General features: G+C 33.5%; 1 protein-coding gene across 1 annotated transcript in view; it reads left to right on the top strand.

The window, feature by feature from the left end:
* The first annotated feature begins 390 nt into the window (after positions 1–390).
* The window catches only part of LOC129226729 (dixin-like), a 73,870-nt gene continuing 52,380 nt past the window's right edge, over positions 391–21,880 (top strand). The window contains exons 1-2 of the mRNA XM_054861358.1: positions 391–509; positions 19,887–19,995. Coding sequence (XP_054717333.1) covers positions 19,966–19,995 — 30 coding nt within the window. The 5' untranslated portion in view covers positions 391–509; positions 19,887–19,965. The remainder of the gene's footprint in view (positions 510–19,886; positions 19,996–21,880) is intronic.

Genomic DNA, 21,880 nt, shown 5'->3' with positions numbered 1-21,880 from the left:
TGCTCCTCGATTTTACGATAATTTTTTCCAGTCTTTGACAATCGTTAACTCGGGGTTATACTGCATAATACGACTACACGACATGAATGAGGCTGAAATAATATGTAATGTAATTTTGCATTTTTCTTTTTTTTTCTTTCCTTTTTTATGGGTATGTAGGCTAATAATGCATTAAAGTGTGAGATATTTCCCAGAAGTAATCTTTTCAGGGGGAGAGCGGAAAAGGCATCCGAAAACGTGTTATTGTCTTTTTTTTTTCTTTCTCTCTCACTCTTTTTTTTCGTATGGGAGGGGAGCGCAATTCGAGCATGAATTCAAACATCCGCACCGGAGGTGAGTGCTCTTTCGTTCGAAGCGATTCAGCAAAGCCACCGGCAGCACTTCCATTTCTTGTTTCTATGACAACAGCGCTCGGAAAAATGTTCCTTTGTGGTTGAAGATCCACAACATGGAAATGCACATTTGGATTATGGATACAGCGGATAATTTCATTGTCTAGTTTTCTACGGGTAAGTTTTTGGAATCTATTTTTGTTTTCCTCTGTAGATTGAACTTTTTTTTTTTTAATTTTGCTTTTAACGCTGGTTTCGGCGACAAGCAAAAATTTAACTTAACGTAACGTATTGAGGAGGATTGTGAGGAATGGAACAGCTGCATTTATGCCTAAATAAAATGAGAAAAAGTATTTCTAACTTGTCCTGTAGATGTAGCAGATCAGAATCAAGCAAAACTCTGAAACTTCTACATCTTCTGGGCAAATTAGAAATAATTTTATTTCTGCGCAAATGCTGTCCCATTATTTCCTCCTTTCTACGCCTCTCAACTCTCCACTAAATGATAAACACTCGTTTTTGTACAAAAATGTGTGGCATCATTATATCTCACAAGTGTGCTTGTTCAACGAATAGAAAAAGAGCACTTTGTAATGTGTATTGTAATTAAAATACGTATAAGCTTGTTTTTCTCAAAATCATCGCAGAGAATCACCGAATCTTTTTCTTCTAGCGCATTTTTTTCAAATTAAAGTAATGGCAGCAGACTAAAATAATAATGCAGTAGACCCTCGTTTTACGCGTGTGCTACGCTCCACGCAAATGGCGAGTAAATCAAAACCGCTAAATTACGACTTAAGAGTCAGTTTTTTGAAGGATCAGGCAGGCTGAATAGTTTACACTTTTGATTTTACTGAAATTTTCAGTATATGTCCCTCATTTAAAACTACTAAACAGGTGTTTTTTTCTTTTTTTTTTGAAAAAAAAAATTTTTTTCTTAAGTTTTTGGAGGTCAAAGTTGGACTTGGCTCGTTTTTTTAAGAAAAACATACCAATTTACATAGACCAAAATACTTTTTACTTTAAGAGTGACCCGCGGCACTGGCATTTATTTCGTGCTCTACTATATCCTCGATATCTGTTAGTGCATAATTAGTTGTGGTTGACACCTTTCGTTAAGGTCAGGGGTCTATCCCCAGGGTCCGTAGGGTCTATTCCCAGAGGTATATATTTGCAACGTTAATAAGTCTTAGTGCCAGTTTTTTTTTTTTCAATTTCTTGGGCCGTCGGGTCCCTTAAGAATTAGGCCCCCCCCCCCGCACTGCGGGATCTGCGGGTACGCAGGTCCGAGCCTCTGCATAAAGAAAATATGAATAAACTTGTGTTTATAATAAGTTGTTGTTGTTGTCGTGTGCCAGCCTGGGTAGCAATTTGGGGTGCGCTGCTTCACTTTTCCAACTGTACCGTAATTTGGTGTGAAGTCCGACTTCCACAGTACACACATGCCATAAGGACCCGCATATAGAGTAGGCAACCATTTACAAAGCAAAAACACATTTACGCAAAGAAAGGACATGGACAGGAGAAAGAAGTACATTCCATGACCGAGCCGGGATTCGAACCCGGGACCTTCCCATCGCAGTCAGCCTCCTCCTCCAACCACTGGACAGGACGGACGGTTATAACAGCAAAAATTTTTAGTCAATTCCTACTTAGGTCATGTTTTTTCCCGTGAGTAGAAACTATATTTATACCGCATTAAAAGCTGGAGGTAATGCTAATCTGAAAACTTTAATACAACTTTTAATAAAAGCATTGCTTAACAATGACTTTCTCCTCAACACATGGGCGGATTTATGGGGGGTCAGAGGGGGCAATGCCCCTCCAGTTTTGGGAGGACTTTATGTAGTAACAACACATCTTCCAAAAATTAAAAAAAAAAACATTTTTTCGTTTTTGAATAGTTCAGAAGAGCATGGGTGGATTTATGGGGGGGGGGGCAAAGGGGTCAATGCTCCCCAGTTTTGGGAAGAGTTTATATAGTAACAACTTATCTTCCAAAATCTTATAACAAAAAAAATCATGATTTTTTCTTTTTTGAATAGGAAATTAAAGTTTTTCTTTTAAACTTAAAATAGCCGTTTCTTACAAAGTTTGAACAATACTGTACAAGTGTATAATCTACTACTCAATTTCAGAGGCTAGAAAGTGCAAATTATTAATAGGTTCTAAAATCCCTGAAAAGAATTTGCACAGTATAGCCTATAAGGGCTCTTGAACCAAAAACCCAATCTAACCAACCAAACCTTGAAAATAATTAGACAAGTTTTTGAAACTCCTAAGCAAAGTGTGCTTCAATTTTACTTCTTATCAAGTGTATAAATTAAGAATTGTTCAAATGGGTAGTATGCTACTCTCTTGATACCTATTCTCTAAATCTGTGCACCATTTCTTTTAAAGTATTAACTTGCATCATAAAGCACTTTTAAAGCGTAAAACTTAAAAAAAAATATTTGCCTATTATTTCCAATTAGCCCTTATAAGACTTCAAAATGCAGAATTTTATATCCATTTTAGATAATTTCCTCCGGGGGAGTAACCCCCGGGCCCCCTAAAACTGGAGATATTCTATGTCCCACTTAAAAGGGAGCACTGCGTTACTCTCTTAATACCAGCCCCCTCTCTTTTAAGGTCAATTTAAAAAGGACAGCATGATTACACACAGTAATGAAAACGACACATAAAAAAAGTAAAGAATGGCCTTACGCATCACAGAAAACAGACAAAAACATGGGAGGGGGGGGGGGGGGCAATTAAAAATGTTTGCTCCAAAAAAAAAATCCTGCCCCCCCAGGAACTCAGTCCTAAATCCGCCTATGCCTCAACACCCCACCTCTTAGCGTTTTACGCCTTAGGTCTGTTTAACAATGAATTTCTAGTTGAATGCTTACGGGTCATTCCATAGTGACTAACGTAATATTTGCAGCTGATTTTCAAACTCTTTTTACTTACACCGGGAGTAAAAATAAATGTGTTTTGGTTTAATATGCAGATATAAAATGTACAAGGTGACTATTTTTCATTTCTACCAAGAATTTGAAGCAAAATAAACGCTGGCAGGTTTTTTTTTTTTTTTTTTTGCCAAAAAAGGTATCGTGACTAACATAACATTTTTGCTACCCTGAGAAACAATGCTTATGTTAAGAGGCAAATTTTTCTGAAACTTACGCAGGCATTTAAAATTGGTCGATATATTTGTAAGAGGTAAACAATCTATTTTTAAAAATATACTACAGATTTGTTACAGATGAATCTTTTTTTGCCCTAAATGGTACTTTTCCGAAAAACTGTGTGTGACTAACGTAACGTGACTAACGTAACCATCGAATAACAAGCAATGAATGCATTTAAAAAACTTTTTATAATTAATTTCTTGCTCTTATATTACTTTTACACTTTTTAGGAACCTTCTTTGTGTTGTATTATGGTTCTTTCTTTACTTTTTTTCTATATTAGTGTAAGAAATTGAATGGAAGGATTCAGTTCAATTAACTCCATTTGAATGTGCGAAAAAAAATAAACAAATAAAAAAAAACTGCTTTGACAAACTGAATAACATCATTCTTGGGTTAATTAAATCCTAAATATCTCTCTTTTAAAAAATTAACTTTATGCAAGTTGATAGTTTCATCGAATTCTAGTATTCTGCTGATATACTAGTTATCGTTATAAGAAACTCCGTAGTACTTTTCAATGGCATATTATTTTCTAAAGTTTACTGATTCATCGAACGAAAAGTGTTTTGCATACTTTTGAATTAAAATGTAATATTGAAAAAAAATATTCGAACGTTTTTGCAGAATGCATTTTTAATTCCAGATATCACCGCAAATGTTTGAATTTCTAAATGATCATTCTTGCATTTTCTCAAATATATGGCAGCAGCGCTTATTGTCTCTGTATCATGTAACATCTTCAAATGTTTTCCAACGAGCAGCCATTACTTCATTTTAATAATAGGTGGAGATGTATTTGCTAAAAAATAGAGACGTTCTCCTTTGTTAAGACTGTATTGCTATTATTTTAATTCTTAAACTTGGATTCTTGTGTTGAATGCACATTCACAGAGTACTCATTTTGCTTTACTCGCCTTTAAAAAAAAAAAAATAATAATTCTTTAAATTGGAAGTATCTTTGCAAAGAGCTTTAAAAAAAATATTTTTCTAAGTAAACAGAAGGTCTACAATGTAATATTACTGGTATTTTAAACCCTTTATATTTTTAATCAATATAGAATGCCTACATATTCAAAATTGTTCATGAAAATGTACATTAAATTAAATAAGTCTTAAATATTAGCAGTCATTTTTAAAATTAGTCACATGCAAACTGTTACGTTAGTCACAGCTCAAATGTTACGTTAGTCACAGCTCAAATGTTACGTTAGTCACACTAATTATTTTATATCTATTGATACTAAAATAAATATTTTGCACTTTTTAAGTAGATATGACAGGATGTAAGAAAATAAAAAGTGCTGTTTTTTTCAGTCATCTGGTTTAGTTTTTGAGCAGAAAATAGTACATTTTCGTGACTAACGTAACGTAAATATTTTCAGTGAAATCACCAAACTAATTAACATACTTATCTTATAATGTATGCAAAAAGAACAGTCAATTTTATTGGGCCAACATCTAATCATTTAGAATAAACATAGTTCTTTTAAAAATTTACAATTTTTTTTACATTACACAAGAAAACGTAGACGCATGTTTTTTGCACATGCTAAGCCTTTTCTACAACCTCGCACGGTCAGAGTCGGAAGAAAAACACCGAATAAAATTTTTGCAAACTGTAACTGGATTTATGTACTAGAAAACATGCTGAATGAAATGATAGATCACAATTAAGGCTTTGTGGAAAAAAAAATTCTAAGGTTGAGGTTGACATTTCTATGGAATGACCCTTAACTACATTTTAGCATGAAATTAGCTAAAAACAATCATAATTCACATTCTAATTACCTTTGAACATTGGAACAAATTTTATCTGATGTAGAAAAATCAGGGGTTCCTATGAATAATTTATGGTATTTTTTGCGAGCATTTTTTCCTCTTTACATTAGGGGATTTTCGCGCAAAAATGTTGATTAAAATTGGATTAAACTAATAATTGACAGTTAATTAATATAGAATATTGCATTGTCATCAGGTCTGACATCGCGTTTGAACTTTCAAAGGAATTCGATCACAGGAAATGGGTGAAAATTGAGTTGCAACATTTGTACAAGATATGTAGATACTTTTTATCTGCTAATACAGGCAAAAATGAAATATATTAGCTAAAAACGTAAATTAAACGAAGCGCTAACTTGAAAATATTGCTTCCTCTTTGTAGTTATGTACATAATTTTGAATAAAATGGGAAATTCCCATTCACATTGACACACTATATTCAAAAAACACTTATCCTCTTACTTTTAAGTGAACCATTTTAGCCTACTTTCTCAAAAAGGTATTTACACAAGAAGTTCTGTCTAGAACTAGACGAGCCTGCTTTCCCGTATACCCATACTACTTTCTAGTACCTGATCAATATTCTCAAAAATAGCTAAAATTGCAAATTTTTTTAAGCATATTTTTAAAACACTAAAAGCTGATTTCTAGGAATAAAATATTCCTCACTCATCTAAAAAAATTAGATGCGTAAAAAAAAGCAGCAACTTTTAAACAAAGCAGCTAATACACTTTTTTCCATTAAAAAAATCTTTAACAGCTTTCAAAACGAAAAAATATTAATTAAAATTAATAAGCTCATTAAAATAAATTCATCATATCAAAAAAAATCGTTTCTTTTTCCCCTGTTGCCAAAAACAATTTTTTAAATGAATTAATGCACTTACCAAAATAAATAAAAACAATAAAATGTCAACTTAAAGAAATAATTTTCACTAGTCGACCCGTGCGGAACTCCGCACTGTACTTCGAATCGTTTCATAAGACATTTCGCTCTTTAAAAATTTCAAAGAAAGAATATTATGAAGAAAAACCGAAAAAAGTAAACGGAAAAAAGTAAGCGCACAAGAGAAGGCATGTAATTTGAAGACATCAGTAACAAAACCTCGTTAAATACAACGTTGTGATATTTTGATCATCGCTCCCCTTTTGGTTGTACGTATTTTCAATGCAAATATAAATATCATTAAAAGTGTGGCTGAGTGACACGTTAAAAATCAGTAATTTTGCATGTGAAAAAACAGGTTGTGGCAAATACAGTCCTGCCCATGTGAGCATCTGACGGAAAAAAAAGAAACATTAAAGAGATATTTAGTGGCACGGATTCGAGCTGGCGCCATTCTGATTAACAGTACGACTCTCCAGCAAACCTAGCAAACTGCGCCTTGCTTTTCGAATGCTATTCATTGAAGGAATGCGTAATAAAACACAGTAAAAAAGTTTTTCGCCGAAAAAAATATAATAAGATCATGAGTCTATGTTTTGTCATTAACCAGCATGATACGATTTAAAATTATTCGTAAAACATGGAATTTGATTAAAGAATGAGGAAGATCTCATGTAGCGGTCGAAACAAACATTCTGGAGAAGTAATAAATTCGATTGAAAAAAAAAGTGTTTTTATTTTTGAATATTCAACAATTTCCCATAGCAGTCTTTTTTAACCTGTACGGCTTAAATGCCCGCACTTGTTTTTCTTTTAATCGAACACTTAAAATTCAAAACCAAAACCAGTTGAACTGAGTCCGTTTTTTTACTGTGATTTTTCGAACGTAGACAAAATGTTTTTTTTTTTTTCAGCCGAAAGCAGAGGAGTAGAAAATGATTTCTTACTAATGAAGTTGATTATAATTTAAATGTTTTATATCGTATTCGAATAAATAATTAACGATTTACTGGTTAAAATCGTAGTTTTAATTTGACGTCGTATTTTTCCATTTGTACAAATGTTCGAACACTGCTATTAGAAATATCTACATTTCAGCATACAATGAAAATATTTTTCTGCACAAAGAGGATTCCCTTGAGGTATATCTAATACTTTTTTTTAATGCTTACATTATGCTCAGTGGTCTGGACGGAGTCAAAGCTTTTAAAAAAAGGAAAGAATACCCTTCGATTAGCAGTCAACTTATCTGAATGATAACTGTAGCCTGCATAAAGGAATCGAAACACCAAATAGCATTCCCACTGCATTTATTTTATTACGTGTGTTATCTGTTGTATGTTATGAGTACATGTAATGTGTAATATTAATGTAAATCTGCTATTATGTCGGACAGCCCGAACTGGCCCTAAGTTCAGACAGTTTATAGTCGAACGCTCTACCGAAAAAAAAAAAACCCACAGGTTAATTTTAAATTTTTTTTCTTGCCGAGAAATGATTTTATTTTTGAAAATTTTTACAATTTGTTATCGCAGGCTGTTTGAACCGTTATGGCTTAGATGGCAGCACGTGTTCATCATTTATCAGCACGGTTAAAATACAAAATAATTTGAACTAAGTTCTTTTTTAAGCGTAGCTTTTCAAATGTAGTAAAAATGTGATACGCTATTTGTTTGTTTTTTTTTTTTTTTTTTTTTGAAAAAAGAAGAAAAATATATATATTACCCTTTAAATTGAGGTAGTAATTTTTTTGTTTGCACAAAGAGTCAAAAACTCATTAGAAGAATCTATATTTCAACATACGATTTATTATATTTTACTGAACAAAAAACAATTCTATTGTAGTCTGAAATCTTAAACCTGTTACTTATATTTTCGCTTACATTATGCTCTAATTTTCTTACCGGAGCCAAAGCTTTTAAAAAAAAAAAAAAAAAAAAAACAACGTACATTTTAGAAGTAATTTAGCAAAAGTCACTTCAAGTTTTCATAACAGCAAGGAGCGTTTCCTTCGCATTTATTCTCTATCCTCATATTCACTTAATTAAGTGTTCATGCAATGCGCGATATTTCTCAAATTTTTTGATGCAGATCGTCCGGACGCGGGCCCGAACACGCATTCTCCTGGTTATGAGGAGAACGCTCTGCCGATCGAGCTATTCAGCTCTGTCGGTCATAGTGCAAGTTAAAGTTATAAGTTTAACCGAAAACCTCATTCTAGTTCTTTAAAACACGTTTTTCGGCTGAAAAAACAATTTTTAGACCGTGGGTCTATTTTTCGTCAGTAGCCAGCACCATAAGCTTTAAAATAAGGTGTAAATCAAAGAAATCGATCAAGAATTGAGGAAAATCTGGCGTAGAAACCAAAAACAGGCTACAGAAATAATATATAAGGATTGTCAAAAAAAAAAAAAAAAAAAAGTCTGCGCATATCTTTATGTAGAAACATAAATGACTTCGAGTTTATTCGCCGAAAACTGAATACCTAAATTAAAACTTTAGCGTAAAAATAAAAACAAGTCAAATCAACAACAATTATTTTACAGTCAAAACCATAGCTACGGAGTCGGAGTCAATCTCATTTTGGGTAAAGGAGTCGGAGTCGAACATCCAATAATCGAAGTCAGTCATTTGTCCTATGTGTATAAATTTTTGGCAAAGCTACGAAGTCAGAGTTGAAGTCGGGGAGTCGGAGTCCGATTAATTGTCGGGCACAGGAGCCGGAGTCGGGGTCGAGTGCCCCTAAATTCTCGGAGTCGAAGTCTGGAGTTTGGCGTCAAGAGCTATTTCCAACAAAATTTGTTTGAAGTAAATCCGCCTTCAAGTACGGAATCTAGATTGACTTTCAGTTTTCCCGTAGGCGCTAATGTTAAGGGATTTGAACTGTTCAAAATTGAACGGAAAACGTTCAAATCAAAAAGATATTTTATATACAAGTTTTTCATCAAACGCTTTTTCCTACAAAGTTTGTTTGAAGCAAATTCGCCTCATGGTTCAGAATTGCCTTCAATTTCCCCGTAGGCGCTAATGTTAAGTTTTTTTGAACTGTTCAAAATTGAACAAAAATAGTTCAAATCAAAAAGTAAAATATGGGAATGAGATGTCCTTGCCGAGATCTTTCGAACAAAAAAGTTTGTTGGAATCGGACTATTCATTCAAAAGTTATTAGGGGGGGGGGGGACAGACAGACATACCGACAGACAGACCGACAGACATTTTCCCCCATCTCAATACCCTACTTTCCAATTTTTAATTTTTCGATATTTATTCAATTATTTTATTTATTTTTGACTTTTTTTTTTTTTGCGATATTTTTAAGATGCATTAAGCCTTCTTTCATGCTTTTTTCTTCTTTTTCTGACTTTTACTGGGAAAGTAGGCTAAAAAGAAAATAAAGAAATGAAATCAGGAAAGAAAAGTTTTTAACCTGTAAAAAAAATTTCGAAAACTAAAAATAAGTCAAAAAATACTGTATTAATTCATTAAATAAACATTAAAAAATAAAAGAGTTGCAAGTTGAAGTCTGAGAATTTTTATGAAGAATCTGATGCCTCGAACAGTTTACAGATGCTTCAGAAAAACTCTTTCTTATCAATAGTTTCGGTTATGATAAAGTGATAACTCCTTAAAATACACGAGAGCCCACTTGTTGCTATAGATAAGACATCCTCGGTCTTTGAAATGCATTTTTATTATTGTAAGACAACATTACACCTCTTTACAGCAACATTTTATTCAAGAGATTTAAAAAAAAAAAAAAAAAAAAAAATCTGAAAAAGGTAAAGGCACTTAAATATTTTCATAGCACTTTGGAAAATTTCCAAAAAAAAGTTAGCTCGAGATTTTTAAAGTGTTTTTTGACGGAAATGTCAATGTTTCGTAAGACTTAAGCACAAAAGTTCAAACGCATGTTTATTACAAAGGCTACAATATTATAGATGTTAAGTTGTAAGCTTTTATTAGCAGGGGTGTCCTGATGAGAGGTCACGAGAGATCATTGTGATCCCTTAAAAATTCCTCCTAAGGCGAATTTTGTCTGAAGGGTCAGCAAATTTTCAGACCAATATTGAAAATACTGTAATATTTTCTCTTTTTTAACGCCTAATGTCTTTTCTCAGTATAGGTGCAGGTACGAGCATATTATTATACTAGAAAATCGCCCGTCAAGGTATGACGGTTGAAAATTGCTTTTACATTTGAACGAAGCAATTGCCTGTTTGGTGATATTTTGATGGTTGAAATTGTAACTCTAACTCCAGTGGATGCACCCAGTGCCGGATTAAGCCAGGGCGGGGCCTGTAGCAGATGTTATCAAGGGGCCATCGTTTTCATATGATAGTAAACAGTAGCGGACTTCTTCATGAAGGCGTGGGGTTGTTCTTATGATCAGGACCAGATTCAGACTTAACCGGGCTCTAAGCTTTTTTGGGTATGGGGCCTTTTTTTTTTTTTTTTACCCCGGACTACTGCATTAGAGACACTTTTTCGTGGGGCGTTTTTCTTTCTTTTCGCCGTCACTGAACCCCATGTTTTTGCTCGATTTTTAAGTTTTCTCCAGCGTGTATTCTTCTCTCTCTCTCTCTCTCTTTTAGTGATCCTGGAGGGGGATGGTTATCAGGCGAATGATTCATAAACCCCCTTTAATAAAGGTATTGACTATTGTCAATATCAAGTGGGTTTGGGGGTTCCCCCTCCCCGGAAATTTTGTGAGAAATAGATGTAATATTATGCATTTTGAGGCCTTATAAGGAGTAATTAGTGTTACAAAAATTAGGCAAACAAAAAACCTTTTAAAAAATACAAATTCTTTTTCAAGTTAAGATTAATAAAAAAAATTGCTTATGGTAGTAATAAAAATTGCATAAAATGCTTTAAAAGAATTAGTGTAGAAATTTAGACGATTTTAATTAATAAAATTGAAGAATTTTTCAAGAAGTTCCAAAGACTAATTTAATTATTTTCAAGTAATCTAAAACAGTAAAAATTATTTTAGGCATTTAATTTGCACTTTTCAGTTTGACATTTTAATATTTGGTTTGCATAATTTTACTGTATTGTTCTAACTTTGTAAGAAGTATGTTTAAAAAAAATAGAGAGATTTCCCATAACAATTTTTTTTTTCAATCACAAGCAGTGGAAAAAAAGGGGGGGGGGGGGTAGTGTACTCTTATTTCTAGTTCTAAACAGATTAACAGTATGCAGAAGAATTAAGATAAAAGCAGGCAATAACAAAAGAACTTTCAAAATATTGCACTCGGTATTAAATAGTAAATAGTATCATATAAATAGTATTATATGGTGAGTCACAGACATTTATCTCGAGCAATGAGTACAGAAATGTGAGAACCGTATTTTTTGCTATTTGATGCAGGATTTATCAAGGAACTGAATTTGGTACATTTTGGTATTGCCCTCAACTTGGCATTTGTTACAAATTTTTAAATTAATGGTTTATAACTACACTTTTCAAAATTTTCAAGGTTTTCAAGCTCTTGGAAATTAAACTTATTTTTTCAAGTCCTTTTCATTTTTTTTTTTTTAAGAAACGAGTCATGCCGGGATTTGGCGGACCCCAACAAAGTGGGGACCTTATAGGCTACACCTTAGGCACTTTAGGCCTTTAGGCACTTTTGATATTACGTTTTCAAATACACAATTTTTGACTTCCTTTGATAATATTAGTAGGAAGAAAAGCTCGGGGGCCTTTATTCGGAAAATTTTTGAAACTCAAGTCAAAAACGCGATTATATGCCATTTTTGGTTACGTTAGAAAAAGGAATCCGGTTCACAGCGACTCTCCTCAGCTAATTTTTTGAAATTGGAGTATTAAATAAAATTTTAGACGGACTTTAATGCTGTTGTTGGTGGTGGTGGTGGGGAGGGAGAGGGGTCGAGGGGGGTGCCAACAAGAAACCCCCTCTCGCGCAGAGCCAACGGTAATGGTCAAGAAGGTTTTTATTCGGTATACGTTACAAGTCTGCGCTCTTATGGAAAAACTTGTGATTTTAAATTTATCTGGAAATTAATTTTTGCTGAGAAAAGCAGGATCCGAAAAAAGAGGTAAAGAGCAAGAAAAGAAAGAATAAGTTTAAACGGGATATTTTATTTTTTTTCCAAATTTCTTTTCGCATGACGCGGCGCCCCCAGAAGCGCGGGGACCGTAGCATTTGCTACTTCTGCTCAATGGCTAATCTGGGCCTGGATGCATCCCAAACTTCACTAGATAGCGTTCATTGTTGACCATTTTTCCGTTTCTTCATTCGCCTGAAATGACACAGTCTTACCAGTAAAACATTTAAGTTGCCGGATCGAGTTCAGTCTTGTCACATTAAACCCTTCCCTGCACGTTAAACATTACCAAAACATATTATCAAATTATCATGCCGTGGTGCGAGTTTCATTGTTGAAACTCGCGGGTTACTCGATCATGTATGAGGATTTTATCGATTGGGAAAATTCGGAGTTTTATTCGGTAAATTGAAAATTCAACACCCCACCCCAAAAAAAATCTCCGCTTATTAGCATTACACTTATCTGAAAACACATTAAGCTTTGTATTAAAAACTGCAGAATTATATCTCTTAGCTTCACGCAGAATGAGCACTATTTGTAAAGAACTATAACTATTGTGGCAGTGAGAAGCAAAGAAATCTAAGTGAACTTCGTTAAGTTTCAAGCAAAACGCATTTGAAGTTCAGATCCTAGGTAGGCTTGTATTGATTTTTTTTTTCTAAAGCATCCTGTATAGCAGAACCAACCAGGGCTACTAGTAATATCTCTTGCACAAATGCATAGCAGAAGTTATCCTTCCATTTGTGCAGGTTATCACGAAATTTTTAATTTTGGTACTTACATTCATTTACTTCTCACTGCTTAAATCATATTTTCTTCCGTGCAACATTAAAGAGTTCAAGTAAAAAAATAACTCATTTATTTAGGTCTAAAAATATTTAAAAGTGATGAAATAACACGATGAATTAGCAGATAAAAATAAGCTCTCCGAATGTATACAATTACCAGCTCGTGTAATTCCATTTGTAGCAAAATGGCTAGTAGAAAGCGCTTATTAAGTAGCAGAAAACAAATCTCAGAGTTTTATACCCGACAGATTAGCATAAACATTTTACAAGAGTTTAACAAACACATACTCAAAGGGAGCAATGGGCCGAAACTTTGACCAAGCAAGCAGACTCGACCGAGCAGCTGAAAAACAACCAAAAAAGGTTGAGATTAAAATGAGGAAAGAGGCCATTGAGGCTAAGTAATATTTTTACAAGATTGAAAATCGAATTCAGGGAAAACGTATATTTTACTACTGCAGGTACTATAGTATAAAGGCAACTAAGCGTTGCTTTGGGTGTTGCAACTGGCTTAAAGCATTTGCAAAGAAAAGAATTTTTAGTCCTAGAGACAATATCAAAGAGTAAACACTCGTAAAAAATTTCCTGAAAATTTACGGTAAAAGTTACTGGCATCCATGTTGCCAGTAACTCTTACTGTAAAATCCTATTTTACTGTAAAATTTTACGTTAGAATAAACGAGAGTTAAATATTTCAAAATTTGCACTGCAAGTTCAATCTCTGGATCTTCGAAATGACAGGCGGCTTTGCTACCCACCATACGAGTTGGGACGCATCGAGCACCACCACACTAGAGTCACACTGTGGTGGTGCATCGAGTAAAGGAAATACGGTTTTATGTGCTTTGTACTGTAAGTCACGTGGTGTATCCATTGGCGCTGCAATCGTTTATTTTCTTTGGTACAATTTGCTGTAACTTTTTTTTCTATACTGTAAACACTCCATTTTACAGTAATATTTACCACAAAAGTTTCCTGAATTTTTACCAGTGCAGGATTTTCGACTTTCTTTTCATAACTCACAGGACTAATCACTAAACTCCACGATGGGTCCATAACACGAACGAAACTGCAGTGTTTGGATCGGATAACTGGGCAGTCGGTATATTGCATGCAGTTCTGCCTTAGCCCTGGCTTAAGGGCGGTCCAAGAGGGCGCTAACCTTGACTTCCAAAAAGCCACACAGGTTCGAGAAATAAAAATAAAGGCGCATAGGTTCGAGAACGCGAAAAAATAAAATAAATAAATAAGTAAAAATGAAAATCTTTACTAATAATAAAGCTGAAAGTCTCTCTGTCCGGATCTCTCTCTGTCTGTCAGGATCTCTGTGAAGCGCATAGCGCCTAGACGTACTGCCGATTTTCATGAAATTTGGCACAAAGTTAGTTTGTAGCATGAGGGTGTGCACCTCGAAGCGATTTTTTGAAAATTCGATGTGGTTCTTTTTCTATTCCAATTTTAAGAACAAAATTATCATAAGATGAACGAGTAAATTACGAAATTAACATAACGTGGAACCGTAACATGAGCACAAACCAATTGGCGAGATACGAAATTATCATAACGTGGAACCGTAACATGAATACAAGCCAATTGGCGAGAAAATTCACCATACATTATTTGTAAATATACAGCCGAGCCAAAAGACCTTTCAATTTTTCTATTACGGGCAAAGCCGTGCGGGTACCACTAGTATAAAAATAAAACGGATGCACACAGGCTCGAGAGCGGGGGGGGGGGGGGGCACTAGCTTGCAGGCCGGTCCCTCGCTTAGGAGTGGTTACTTACTGCTTAACAAATTGCCAGATTTGGATTGGCAATGTGTTAAAACCCAGGGGGATCTGGGCAGTTTGATGCGCCCCTGGTACTTTTAATACTGACTGGGAGAAAAAAATCTTGAACAAGTATTGTTCAACGAAAAACGTTTACGGGGATATGAAACATTTCCTGTAGTAAAATTTAGAGATATCACGGTCACCTTTAAATTTTACAAAACATTTAGTGCTATAATTTTTTTAATAATGTTAAAATTCATTAATTTTTCATAAACTTCTCTCTCTTTTTATAATTAACTAGTGGTACCCGCACGGCTTTGCCCGCAGTAGAAAATTAAAAGGTCATTTGGTTCGCCTGTATATTTAAATAATGGATGATGAATTTCTCGTCAATTTGCTATATTTATTTGCTTGCCCATATCACGGTTCCACGTTGTGATAATTTCGTAATTTATTCGTCCACGTTGTGATAATTTGCTCGGTAAAATTTTCTTAAAATTGGAATATAAAAAGAACAAAATCGGTTTTTCAAAAAATCGCTTCGAGGTGTACACTGTACACCCCCATGCTACAAACTAATACTACTAACTTTGTTCCAAATTTTGTGAAAATCGGTCGTCGGCCGAACGGTCTAAACGCTATGCGCGCCATAGAGATCCTGACAGAGAGAGATCCAGACATCCAGACAGAGAGACTTTCAGCTTTATTTTTAGTAAAGAAGACTATTTCTTAACTTATATTGTCTGTCATAATCCTGCGTTTTGCTTCCGGTTTTGAATTGTTGCCAGAAACAATAAAAAGTAATAGTAATTATACATTTAAAATACTTCCACTTATTTACAATGAAAGTAATAGTAATTATAAATTTAAAATACTTACGTCATAAACAATGAAAAAAAATGAATAAATGAATTGATATTAAATTTAACAAATCAGTTTCAAGGCTGAACCTAAGCCCCCAATCGTCTACGAGTATATGTGAGCACTTTTAAAAGCTTCTTCTTTAAGCACTTTTTATTATACTTGGCCTGAATGTGACGGAGAAATCTGAGACTCGATTTTGCTTATATCTCAGGTGCTAGATCACTCAGAGACTCCGGGATTTCACTAAATGATTTGCTCAATCTTAAGGTACAACTTAATGCAGAAAAATTAAAATTCTAAAATAAAATTATTATTTCGGTTAGGATGGAAAACAGGAAATTTCATTTAATTTCCCCATTAAATGTTTAAATATAAAACCCATTGTTACAAATTTTGTTGCCTTGTATCTGTAATGTAATCACAATGAAAATTTTGGATTACGGCTTTTATGGAGCAAGCATGAAATGCTCTCATCTATGAAAATAATCGATAATGGGGCTAAGTAAAGAGACATATTAAGATCTTTACCACGATCGCTTTGTAAATTTTGAAAAATAAATTAGTTTACGAAACCTTTAATATTTAAATGGTTTTAATTAAATTAATGCACAAATGAATCCTAGAGAGGAACAAGGATTCATTTTTACTGCCAACTGCGTGATAGTAACATTATTCTATTTCTGAAATATAATTAAACTAAAAATAATAAAGTAACAGATTTTTTTTAAAAATACTAAGCACTTTTCATAACGCACTCAAAAGGAATAAATAACTTTTCTGAGTCAGAAAGGACATTTTAAGTATTCCTGTAGTTTTCAATTATTCCAAGAAAATGACCCCGTAAACGTAGAAAAGTGCGACTCAAGTCATTTTAAACGAAACTTTCCCAGAAAAATATGCATGTTTCAACACTCAAATCTATGATTGAAAGCTAGATAATGATAAAAAAATTCTCTTCATGACTTGAGCCGCACTTTTCTTGGCTTGCGGGGGTCATTTTCTTGGAATAATTGAAAACGACAGGAATACTTAAAATGTCCTTTCTAACTCAGAAAAGTTATTCATTTCTTCTGAGTGCATTATGAAAAGTGCTTAGTTTTTTTTTAAATTCTGTTACTAAGCACTTTTATTATGCTCGTATTTGGCATGTTTGTCACGGAAAAATCTGAGACCTGCTTTTGCTTACATCTCAGCAACTAGACCACTTAGAGTCTTTGGGATTTCATTAAATGATTTGCATAATCTTAAGGTACAACTTAACGCTGAAAAATTAAAATTCTAAAATAAAATTACTATTTCAGTTAGGATGGAAAACAGCAAATTTCATGACTAGACGTTAAATCCCGGTTATCACAAATTTGCCATTTCAACTGCGCTTGCCCTCGGACTTGGCGTTTTGGGCTTTCTGTTTTAAGATTTCATGTTGCTTGTTTATATTTAGGCTGAGCTAGAGTCCCAAAAAAATAATGAATGCGATTAGAATATTTTCACATCGATTTCATGATATATTATATGAAACTAAGGACGGATATGAATAACTGATAATCTTTATAATGTCAAGGGAAAAATAACCCTTCAATATTTATTGATTTGGAAATATTTATTTAAAATTAACGTAAAGCACGTTGTGTACTTCAAAAATGATTTGAATATGAGCACAGATATCAGTCTTTTGCGGATATTTTGTGTTAAACGTAAACAGCTTAGTATTAAGCATTTTTATTTAGGTTGAGGGTTCGGCTTTGTATTAGAAGTGATGCTGCAATTCTAGTACGCTCTTCTGAGGTTAAAAATTTGGCCCTGAAAAGGGTCTTTGCTTAATAGAAAAATCAGACTCCGAATCCATTAATAATCAAGACGCAAAACTCAATCTTTTCCGAGGCCTAAAAAGTAAATCAGAGAAAGCATTGTGATTTCTATTTTTTATCTGTTGCCATCTCATATTTATTTATAAATTTAAAATGTTTGTAATTAAATTTAGCAAAATTTTTGAAATCAGCAAAGTCCGCGCGCAAGCGCAGTTGAAATGGCAAATTTGTGATAACCGAGATTTAACGTCGAGTAATTTCATGTAATTTCCCCCATTAAATGATCAAATATAAAGCCCATTTTTACAAATATTCGTTGCCTTACAGCAGTAATATTAATAGTAATCATAATGAAAATTTTAAATGATGGCTTCTCTGGTACAAGCATGAAATGTTTTCCCTATCATTGCTCTCATCTATGCCAATAATCAATATCGAAGCTAAATAAAGAGATATATTAGGATCTTTATCACGAGTAACTTGTATGTTTTGCAACATAAATTAGTTTAGGAAACCTTTAATATTTAAATAGTTTTAATTAATTTGGCAAACAAATAAATCCTAGAGAGGAACAAAGAAACAAGGATTAATTTTTAGTGCCAAGTGCTTAAAATTTTAGACACATATATGGGGTTTTTTTTCCCTTTCAGTACGGAGCATTTATATGAAAAAGTAAGGCTAAGTTTCGTGATGGTAACATTATTCTATTTCTGAAAAACATTTACACTATTAAAAAGAGTAAAAGAACAGAATTAAAAAAAAAAAAAAACTGAGCACTTTTCATAATGCACTCAAAAGGACAAAATAACTTTTCTGGATCAGAAAGGACTATTTAAGCATTCCTGTTCACTGTAAAAACGATTCAGAAACGTTCCTGGAAAATAATACGCAGCTGATGTGCCCAATGTCAACCAGTAACATGTCTCACAAAAACCAGGAACGTTTTCCGATAAAAGTCAGTAACCTTTCCGTAATATTGGGAAATCTCCCCTGTTAGAGCCAGTCGTGAACCTTCTAGAAAAATTCAATAAGTTTAACGTATTTGATTAGAACTTTCCTGGTTTACTAAGAAAGCTCCAGTAGCATCAGAGCAGCCATGGTCAAAGTTACACGAAAATTTCAAGCAAGAACCAAGCATATTCCTTGCCTCGCAAAGCTGCAGCAATCCAGTGACATATTTGCTCCCATTGGGGGAGCTTAGTAAATCTGGACGGCCGTAAACAAACTACAGCCGATACACTTAATAAACACGCTCAGTCAATCTTTAAACTGGTAGCAAAAAATATCTTTCACACCATTGAGATGTCTACATTCGTGAATCTTTTAGCAATTCAGGAAACTTTTTTGCGAAGATACTTGATTTTTCGGGGAAATAGGTGAAAACCTCTGGAATCCCGAAACATTCCACGGAAATAGCCTGTAATGCTTCGGAATTTTTTTACAGTGTTGTTTTCAAAAATTCCTAGAAAATGACAACACAAACGAAGAAAAGTACGGTTCTAGTCATTTCAAACCAAACTTTTCCAATAAAAAAAATATACATGCTTCAACACTCAAAGTTATTCTCCTCATGACTTGAACCGCACTTTTCTTCGTTTGTGGTGTAATTTTCTTGGAATATTTGAAATTTGCAGGAATATTTAAATTGTTCTTTCTGACCCAAAAAAGTTATTTTGTTCTTTTGAGTGCATTATGAAAAGTGCTCAGTTTTTTTTCAATCAAGTTATTTTCACTACACTTGAACGAAATTCATTTTAAATTCGAGCATACAAACCAGCAATACTGAAAAAAGATTAATGAAAAAAAAAAGTTATTCTTCCTTCATGCGCAATACATTTATACTAAAATGAAAGTCCTTCTTACCGTTTTTTTTTTTCTTCTTTCTTTCTTAATAAGGATATGTAACAAGAAAATATGTATTAATTTTCAAAAACTTTCACATCAATTAAATTTTAAAACCAAAAAAAGCTTTTAAAAAATTCGTTTAATTCTAAAGAATATTTCTATATGCTTGGATCGCGCTAAAAAAATATGAAATAAACCAAGGCTAAGTTATAGTCAAAATAACGTTTCGCATGTAAATGTATTTCTCTTAAATACTTACAATGTATCGTAAAATATGTTAACATAGTTGGACGGCAAGTTGAATTTTTATGTCTATAAACTTCCTAAAATATTGCATGAGTTTTTGAGTTTCAATAAAAGCACAACGCAAAAGGTCCTTGTTTGTCTCCGCAGTGCTGCCATTTAAAATTCAAGAAATAATGTTCAAGAAATAAATTTAAGTGCTGCCTTGAGTTTTCTGACCCCTCGCCCCTTTGTGAACACCACAATCCATGTTACTCTTGTGATAAAGTTTGATGCTTGATAGCTTGATTCAACTAACTTTGAAACGTTTATTTTTAGAAACTCCTGCGATTTATTTTTCCGGACTGATGATGGGTGTTCGAGTGCGGAAAGGAATGATTAAATTTGCGGTATACTCATGACGTCTTCTTCGTGGCAAGAGTGGACGGTAAGTTGCATTTTTAATCAATTTCAAAAAGGAGAAGGGTATTAGTTCATACCGTATGTACTTTTTTCTCTCCTCAGCTTCTCACTCATTGAATTTATTTCGATGATTCCTTTTTTAAAGGTTAAGGGATGGTCCAATTAAGGTAACATTAGGGCAGATTTTGATAATTGATAATCTGGCGATCTTCCTTCATTGGCCTCAATTTTTGGCTTCAGCGCCTGCGCGAGAGGTATTTTTCATTGTAAATCGAAACAAAGAGAACGGAAACATCTATTGACATTGGGTTACTATATAAGCGGGGTTACCAAACTGAAATTATTTAGGCCATAAATGAAACAACCGTGCCAAATTCTGGGAAGATTTCGATAATTGGGAATCTGGCGATCTTTCTTCATTGGTGTCAATGTTTGGTTTCAGCTCTTGAGCAAAAAGGTATTTTTCTCTGCAAATCTAAACAAAGAGACCAGAAATATCTATTCACATAGGGTTACTATAAATCAGCAGGGTTACCAAAAAAAAAAAAAAACATATTTACGCCAAAAATGAGACGACCGCGCCAGATTCCCAATCATCGAAATATCCCCCGAAATCCTAACTATCGAAATATCCCCTAACATGTTTTTTGCTTGACTATATCTGTTTCGTAGAAAAAAAAGTTATGGGTAAAAAAGTCAGTACAATTTATATAATTTCTGTATTAAATGGCTAAACATGAAACCCATTAGTACGTTGCCATACATTAGCAATATTAACTGTAAACATACCGAGAATTTTGAATGAAGGCTTCTCTGATGAATCAATTTATTCACTATTATTGCTCTAGTGTATTTATATCTCTATATTTGCCAATAATAGATATCAGGGCAAAACAAGGAGATATAGGACCTTTATCACGAATAACTTTTATGTTGTGAAACATAAATTAGTTTGGGAAACCGTAAATATTCAAATGATTTTAATTGAATTAGTACATAAATAAATCTCTGGCACAGAGGAACTAATTAAATTAGTTCATAAATAAATCTCTGGCATAGAGGAACTAAGGTTAGCTTTTAATGCCAATCGCTTAAAATTTTAGAAGCGTTAATAGTTTTTTTTTTATCTTTTGTTTTTTAAAATCGAACGTTTATATGAAAAAAAGTAAGGTTAAGTTTCATGACGGTAACATCATACCATTTCTGAAATACACTTATACTCAAAAGAATGAAATAAAAACGTATTTGAAAACAATTAGAACCGACTTCAAAACTGCAGCTTCAAAATTGCTCTAAAAGATGAAAAATAATTTTATTTTCTTGAACACCATCGATAATACTTTTAAACAGATAAAATAAAAATAAAAAATGAAGTTAAAAAATAAAGATCTAAAAATAGAGAAATCTCCTAAAATATTGCGTGACAACAGTAAAGGCGCTACTTGAGGGTAGTTCGAAAAAACTTTTTTTGAGCTATATTGCAGGCCAACCCTTATTTTTTTTAAAGACTTACTAATAGTATTATGCTGTAAAAGTTTTAGCTTCTTACTCAAATTTTAAGACGATGCTCAATAACCCTTTAATTTAACATTAGTATAGAAAATGCCACAAGTTTTTAAACATGAAATTTCCCCGGCTGTTTTATTGTAAACTAGTGGTATCCGCACGGCTTTTCCCGTAGTAGAAAATGAAAAGGTCATTTGGTTCGCCTGTATATTAAATAATGGATGATGAATTTCTCGCCAACTGCCTATATTCATTTGCTTGGCCATGTTACGGTTCCACGGTGTGATAATTCCGTAATTTATTCGTCCATGTTGAGATAATTTCCTCGGGAAAATTTTCGGATCCGGACAGAGAGACTTTCAGCTTTAGTATTAGTAACTAGTGGTACCCTTACGGCTTTGCCC

The sequence above is a fragment of the Uloborus diversus genome, chromosome 7, assembly GCF_026930045.1.
Source record: "Uloborus diversus isolate 005 chromosome 7, Udiv.v.3.1, whole genome shotgun sequence".
Classification (NCBI taxonomy): domain Eukaryota; kingdom Metazoa; phylum Arthropoda; class Arachnida; order Araneae; family Uloboridae; genus Uloborus; species Uloborus diversus.
The sequence above is the reverse complement of the archived record's forward strand: the minus strand, read 5'-3'. Positions and strand labels throughout refer to the sequence as shown.